The sequence below is a fragment of the Eschrichtius robustus genome, chromosome 19 (genome assembly GCF_028021215.1).
Source record: "Eschrichtius robustus isolate mEscRob2 chromosome 19, mEscRob2.pri, whole genome shotgun sequence".
NCBI lineage: Eukaryota > Metazoa > Chordata > Mammalia > Artiodactyla > Eschrichtiidae > Eschrichtius > Eschrichtius robustus.
Genome location: NC_090842.1, coordinates 62,638,489 through 62,646,299, shown reverse-complemented (window position 1 = coordinate 62,646,299; position 7,811 = coordinate 62,638,489). Strand labels below are relative to the sequence as shown.

General features: G+C 58.7%; 1 protein-coding gene across 1 annotated transcript; it reads right to left on the bottom strand.

Annotated features, from left to right (window-relative positions):
* Positions 1-1,859: 1,859 nt before the first annotated feature.
* On the bottom strand, positions 1,860-5,467 carry LIN7B (lin-7 homolog B, crumbs cell polarity complex component). Its single transcript, XM_068528161.1, is given in 6 exon segments — positions 1,860-1,963; positions 2,308-2,471; positions 3,518-3,727; positions 4,378-4,449; positions 4,725-4,843; positions 5,263-5,467. Coding segments are annotated over 6 exon segments (792 nt in total). The 3' UTR covers positions 1,860-1,941.
* Between the last annotated feature and the right edge of the window lie 2,344 nt (positions 5,468-7,811).

Here is a 7,811-nt window from a genome sequence, read left to right as displayed (position 1 = left end):
GCCTGGGTATCCCCAGGTCAAAGGCGCGGCGGGGGAGATCCCCGCGCCGCCGGCGCCGCCTCCCCGGCGGCAGCAGCAGGAGATGGGGGACGCGAGGCTGCCGAGAACGGTGACCATGGACAGCTCCAGAACGGGCCTGTGTCCAGGGCGGCCGCCGAGCCGGCTGGGACTGAGGGACTCGGCCGGCTGTTCAAGCCGGAGGACCAGAGATGGGCAGACTGGGTGCGCGAATGGGGGACTATGCGGACGCGACGGGGGGGCGGCCGGCCCTAGCTGGGGGAGTCTGACACAGCCGCGGCCGGTGTCTGGAGCTCCCAGGACTGGGCCGAGGAGGAGGATCTAGGTCCAGAGGGGCTTCCTGGGGCTGACCTGGGAAATCCAGCCTCCTGGGCCCCGGAGGAGGCGCAGGCGGCAGTACGCCTGGGATTTCAGGGTTCGGTTGGGGACTCAGAGCCGGGAGGGGCACGCCTGAGTCTCTGGGGTCTGGCTGTGAAATCTGGGCTCTGAGGTCCCAGGGGATGAAGAAGGGAATCCAGGATCTCAGGGAGGCGGGGGAAGCTCGGCGACGGGTCCCCGGGATGGGCGCTGCCAGGCGGGCCGGGCTGGGCTCTTACCTACCTGGTCCGCGGCGGCTGCGGGCGGAGCTGGGCTGCAGGAGGGACGTGGGGTGGGGTGGGGGGACCGGGCGGGGCCCCTGGCGGCGGCCGGGGCCCGGATCTGTGGCTCCGGAGCCCTGTCTCCGCCGCTCGCGCGGGCTCCGCGTCTCTTGCTCCGGCTTGGTCGCTGGGGACCCCCCCCCCCTTGACGGTCTCACAGCCCTCTACCCCCTAAAATAGCCCCCTGCCCCTTTCACCGTTCAGCCTCCCCCCGCGAGGCCGCAGCCGTCAGATCCAGGGGTGCTCACCAGCGCCCCCCAAATCCCACCTTCCCCCGCCAAAAAATTCCTCCTCCCTCCTCCCCCCACCCCCCGCAAACCAGCTCCGGGGCGGTCGTGGCCCCTTTAACAGAAGACTGACAGACGGGGCCGCATGGCCAATGGGAGGCGGTGTCTGCGCCGGCCGGCGGCTAAGCCCCGCCTCCGCACTGCCTGGGAGGGGTCTCGCGGGCGGAGAGCGGGAGGCGGGGCTCAAGGTGGGACTGCCAATAGGCAAGCGGCGTGCGGCGGCTGGGGTGGGAGGCGGAGCCCGGCAGGGGGATGATGTCACCTGGAGCGAGTGGCGCGCGGCGTGGAACGCGAGTCGCGACCCCGGATTCCGGCGGTGGCGCGCGCCGGCCCTCGCGCCGCACGGGACAGGAGGGTGGGAGTAAAGGATGGATTTTAAGGCGGGGGCAGTTCCCGGAGACACGCGCTCGGGTTGGAAGGTGGGGTGAATGCCGGGTCGGCTAGCGCACCTTATTCTGCACCCCTTGCGCCCGCCTCGGGAACTGCACGTGGCACCTCCACCCCCGCCTCCCACTCAGACGATTACGCGGCCGGGAGGGCTCCCCCGGCGGGCTAGGCTAATGGTTCGCTCCGCCCCGCCCACACAGAGGCTGCCCACTGACTTTTGCGCGTTTCAGGCCTCCTCTGTGAGACCAGATACAGAGGAAGGGGGCTTGGCCTCCGCCCTCAGGATCTCTGAAGGGTAGGGGGAGTTGTCTTCAGTTATGACCCAGCGCTCAGACCCAGACCGGGTCCCAGCCTCCAACCTGGACTTGCCGCTAGGAAGCCGGCCAGCCTCTGCCTTCGAACCTGGGGAAAAGCCTCAAGCTCCGCTCTCAGACTCTGAAAAGGGTCTGGTCGTGACCTCAGCTTCTCTCCTTCCCCCACATCTCCAGACATTCTAACCCCCGGATGCAGAACAGACACAGACACTCAATGAGGGTCAAAGATCTTTAAATAAGGAGCTGGTGACAATAAATACTGTACAGGGGAGGGGGTGAGGGTCCAGATCTGTGGTTTCAGCCTCGAGACTCCAAGGACCTAAAAGGAGGGTGGAGAGAGGGGAGCCAAGCTCAGGGGAGGGGACCGGGGGAGGCATGGGAGAGAGCCAGGACTGGGGTTCCAGAGCCAAGAGCCCAGGGAAGTGGGCTGAGGGTTCCAGAGGGAGTAGGTTCCCGATCTTGGGATGGGAGTGAGCTAGGAGTCCCTAAGGTATTTAGTCAGAACGGCTTGGAGTGAGAGCCTGGGTCAAGGGTCAGAATCCCAGGGAAAGGAGCCAGGGCTGGAGGTGGCAATCAGGGCCTCAGAAATCATTGGCCTGGTTTGGGAGTCTGGGGACACCGGAGGCAGTGGAGGCCCCAGGGGTGTGGTGGCAAGGGGCTCACGAGTAGCTCTGATGTTGCTGGCGCCGCCGGGCAGAGCGCATCTTCTCAAAGCGGGCCTCCATCTCCTCCAGCACTCGAGGTGTATAGCGCACCACCAGCTTCACCGAGCCCTGGGCAGCCTTCAGCAACTCCACTGCCTTCTCATGCTGCTCACCCTCAACGCTCTGCAGGGGCGGTGCAGACAGCTGGGCCTGGGGCCCACCACCCTCACCCCGCCCCCACCCTGGTACCAACCCCAAGATGCCAAGGCCTCATGTCCTCACGAGAGAGTCACTCTTGGCTCAGAGTCCTCCCCCCAAACCTTCCAAGTTCCCCATGTCAGGGACAAGCCCCATATGCCCTCAGTCAGTCACCGAGCTAGACCTCCAGACTCGTCTTTATCCCCTCCCTCCCGGCAGCCCGATGATCCCCAGCCCCATCCCTCCTGCCCTGACTCCCTCTTCTTTGTCCCCACCACCAGGCCCCAGCTCAGACCTTATCCTCTCCCCACTGGACCTCACCCTAGCCTCCTCCTTGGCCTTCTGGCCTCCAGTCTCTTCCCTCAGTCTATCCCCCACAGAGTCCCAAAGGGGTCTTTCTATGCCTCCAGGCTGAGCCTATCCTTCCCCTACTCACAGCCCTCCCATGGATCCCCAGGAGGCTTGAGACAAAGTCCCAGCTTCTCAGGATGGCACTTAGTCCCTGCATGACTGACCCCAACCACCTACCTAGTCGTGCCTCCATCTACTCTAAGCCCAGTGATTTTAATCACCGGCACGCCCCAGTCCTTCATCAGAACCAAGCCCTTTCTCTTCACCTCGTAGGAGTGCAGAGTCACAGCCCCTACCCACAACACCCTCCGCCAGTAACACTCTTCTCCACCAGCTCCTACTCATCCTTCAAAACCCAACTCAAATATTCCTTCATCTGCAAAAACTCCCCTCATCTACACTGGTCTGGTGCCACATCTGGGCTCTCACAGTGCTTTGTGCTTCTTCATTATCTCCTTGGTTTAGGACTGTTTCAGTCAGGGTCTATCTCCCTCACCAGAGAGGGACTCCTCGAATGTAGAAGCAGTGGCCAATTACTCTCAGGGTCTGCAGCAAAGCCCAGCACAGGGCCAGACACAGAGGCAGTGCTCAGTGTGTGTTGACTGAATGTGAAAAACAGCGACTGTGCTACCTTGGGCAGGCTGTGACCCCAGCCAGCCCTGCCTCAGCTCCCCACTCACCACACCATTCACTGACAGCAGCTGGTCCCCACGCTTGAGGCCTCCGTGGCGGTCAGCCACGCCTCCAGGGATGACACGGGAGATGTAGATGGGCGAATTCTGCTCCTTGCCCCCCATGATGTTGAAGCCCAGGCCCTCATCCGTCTTGGGCAGTTCCACTACCCTGGGATGTGCGTGGCCCTCACTGGCTGTGAAGGCGGCCACCGTGGCCTGGGAGAGAGAAAGCCTCAGGAGGTGAGGGCCCCTCCACGATGTGTATGCGGACTAGGGTGGAGGATCTGCGCCAGGGAGAGGGATTTAGGCCAGAGAGCTTCCCTCAAGCACGGGGCGTCTGCCACACAACTCAACACAAGATCACTCCGTAGTGACAGTACATCCCTTTTAGTCACTTTGGACACTTCAGACTGTCAAAGAGAAAGTCTCCATTTGGTGTGCATGCGTCTTGAATACTCAACACTTGTCAATACCGCTTTTTAACAGAGAGAAACAAGGCCTGGACAGAGCTAAGAGCCTCCAGCATGCAGCAAGAAATAGCATCTAACTGTAGTTTAATAAGATTACAGTGTTTAACGCTAGTTCACTGTTTTCATTGGTTATCTTCTAGTCAGGCATTCGGTACTAGTTTCCATTTGTAGTTGCTAAAAATGTCTTTTTTGCTAAAGATGTCTTTATACGACACAAACTAAAAATGTGAGATTATTTAAAATACATTATAAATAAATCATAGCAAGGGTGGTACACAGATATGGCAAAAATCATGAAGGAGGAAACAGGAATGAATGACTGACATTTAGGTAGATATTGAGCTAGACCATGTGATTCAGTGGATACCATGGGCAATGGGGTGGGGGGGCGCCTACCTTGGCTGTGGCGTGGGCCCGGATCTCAGCACTGCCGGTGATGTCCAGCGTGTCGTAGAGTTGCTCATACACCTGGCGAGGACACAGCAGCATCAGGGAGCCGCCAGACCCCTCCTCCCTTCAACTCAGGAGTCCAGGCCCCCAGACCCTCCCACCCAAGGATCCGCCCCGCCCCCGCAACCCGGAGGCCGCGGAAACTACAGCTCCCAAAGAACCCCTGAGCTGAAGCGCGGGCACCCCAAGGAGGGCCGCCCCGGTAGCTGCTGGGAGGCGTAGTCCCCGGGCTCGGGGCGACCAGGAGGAGGACCACGGCCGCCCGCTTGTGCTCGGCGCCGCGTTGCTCTCACCTCCCGGATGGCAGAGCAGAAGCGGCTCTGCAGGACTCGCTGGAGGGCCTGCAACTTCTGCGGGGGCAGCTCCCCGCTGCGCTGGAGCCGCTCGAGGAGCTCCACCGCCCGGGACACGTCTGCGGGGCGGGGGCGGGGCACACAGACACACAAGAGTCAGAGGCGTGAAGACGCAGAGAAAGACGGAGAGATGCGGCCAGAGACCAAGTAAGGGCGAGCGCAGACCCCGGGAAGGACAGCAGAGTCCCAGTCGGACACCCGCAGAGTCGCCCGTGGCAGAGACTGCGGCCAATCGGGCGCCCTGCGTCCCCAGGATGCCCATACACACCCAGGCAGGGGTGTGCAGCGGGCGCCCCCTCTCTGGCCGGCTCGCCCACGGACCCTCCCACACCCACCGACTGCTCGACTCTCGGCGCCCCGCCCCGCCCACCCCCGCCGGGCCCGCCCACCCGCCCGGGCCTTGCCGGAGGAGGGGCAGGGGACCGGGCTCCGGGACGCAGGCCGGGGCGGGGTGGGCAGGGGCCCCTGGCGCGCTTACCCCGCTCCAGCCCCAGCGGCTCCACCAGCGCAGCCATGTCAGCGCCGCCGCTGCGAGGCACCCGCCTGGCGGTCGCCGGCGAGGAGGGCGGGGCTGCGCGAGGCCACGCCCCGGAGACGAGCGCCCCCTGCGGAGGCGAGGCCCAGTGAGCGCACCGTCCCACCTGCTACCGCTCGGGTCTCGCTGCCCTGCCCTCAGACCCCATCGGTCTGTTGGTTGGGTTTGTGACCCCTCCTACTGCAGCCTCTGTCTGTCTGCACCGCCTGCCATCTCATCTGTCCTGCCCGCCACACCTGTCTCCTGTCCCTTTTTCCCACATTCATTGGACAAACTTATGTTAAACATCTGGGCCCAAGATCATGGACACGATGGTGAGCAGGGCAGATAAGCCCACTGCCCTCCCGGAGCTTAGTCTATGGGTGGGCGGGGGGGCAGGGTAGACAACCAACTATGGCTGTGATCAGAACTGGGAGTGGGGAGGTGATGATCTACGAAGGACACTGACATGGAGCCCTTGGAGGTAAGATCATCAAGAGGTGGGCCGTGGGTCACTTTCCAGGCAGAAGGAGCCCACGTGGCTGGATAACAGCGTAAGGATTGGAGTGGTTTATGATGAAGGTGAAAAGTTGGCAGGATACAGCTGATGCACAGCCTTGTGTGTTGGCATACTCACTGAGGATTTTGGACTCCACGGTAACTCTTAAGAGTAAAATGTGATATTCAAATGTGTATTTTAAGATTACTGTGGACACTGTGTGGAGACTGGATTGGATGCGAGCAAGAGCGGAAGCAGGGGGACAGAGCAGGAGGCTATCCCAGTAATCCCGTGATGGCTGAGACCAGGGCAGAGGCATGGAGGATAAGTGGACAGATTTGGAAATGTTTGGACGTGTCTTAACTGCATATGAGGACTGGGAGGTGGAGGAGAAGGGGATATTAAGGTGCTTGTGAGGCCTTTTGCTATGATGGTCTATGCTGGTGGAGGGATAGTGGATATTTTGACTTTGAAGAGCCTGTGCAGTATCCAAGGCCTGCAAGCAGTTTTGAGAATTCGGGCGAAGGTGGTAAATAAAGCCATAAGCATGGACAAGAAAGCTGGAGGCAAGAGAATATAGAATGAAGAGGACCTAGAACTGAGTCCTCAAAACTCGTAACATTTAAAATTCAGGAAGAAGACAAAGAATGGCCAGAAATGTAGGAGGAAACCCCAGGTGGGAGAAACCATAAGAATTTTTTAAAATATTTTATTTATTTTATTTATTTATTCATTTTTGGCTGCCTCGGGTCTTAGTTGCTGCACGCGGGCTCTTCGTTGCGGTGCGCAGGCTTCTCTCTAGTTGTGGCGTGCGGGTTTTCTCTCTCTATTTGTGGCGTGGGGGCTCCAGAGTGCGTGGGCTCTGTAGTTTGGGGCGCACAGGCTCTCTAGTTGAGGTGCACGAGCTCAGTAGTTGACGCGTGTGGGCTTAGTTGCCCCGTGGCATGCGGGATCTTAGTTCCCTGACCAGGGATCGAACCCACGTCCCCTGCACTGGAAGGTGGATTCTTTACCACTGGACCACCAGGGAAGTCCTGAGAAGAGAGTGTTTCTGAAAAAAGAAGTAGGCAGTGGTATCAGATGCTCTAAAGAAATGTAGATGTAGACAAGGCTGGAGAAGTCTGGTTGTTGCTTTACCATCAGCTGGATGGGTAAAGTATATCCTCAGTTAACTTCACCATTAGTGGGATGGAGTCCAGAAAAGGGCTTTTGCAAAGTGAGAGGACTAGAGTAGGTTTGTCTGTCCCTCTCCTTCCTAGTATATTTCTCTTATTTTAACAAAAAAAATAACGTAGTTACAGAGTTAAAAACAAAATCAGGGCTCCCCTGGTGGCGCAGTGGTTAAGAATCCGCCTGCCAATGCAGGGGACATGGGTTCGAGCCCTGGTCCGGGAAGATCCCACATGCCGCGGAGCAACTAAGCCCATGCGCCACAACTACTGAGCCTGCGCTCTAGAGCCCACGTGCCACAACTACTGAAGCCTGCGCGCCTAGAGCCCGTGCTCCGCAACAAGAGAAGCCACCGCAATGAGAAGACGGCGCACCGCAAGGAAGAGTAGCCCACGCTCGCCGCAACTAGAGAAAGCCCACATGCAGCAACAAAGACCCAATGCAGCCAAAAATAAATAAATTTATTTAAAAAAAAACACAAAATCAAATAATACAGAAGGACGAATAATGAAAAGCACCAGCCCCTGTCCCTGTCCTAACTCTCCCCACTGCAAGAGGCAACAAGGTGTAGATGTTTCATCAGCTAGTTGCTTCTGCAGCTAAGTAACATACCGTTTCTCAATTTTTCAATTTTAGATGTTAGCAATATATTACACATTGATTTTCTGCTCTTACAACCTTTCCCCTCTCTTCCCATGGTAGCTTTATGGTACCAGTTTTTAGGTCAATCAATAAAGCGCTCACCTTATGTCTAAGTACTTACTGTTTGCTGTAGAGCTCAAATGTTATCCTGTGATTACATTTCCTTTCTTGAACAGCTTCTGTTTTTTTCTGTAATGTCTAT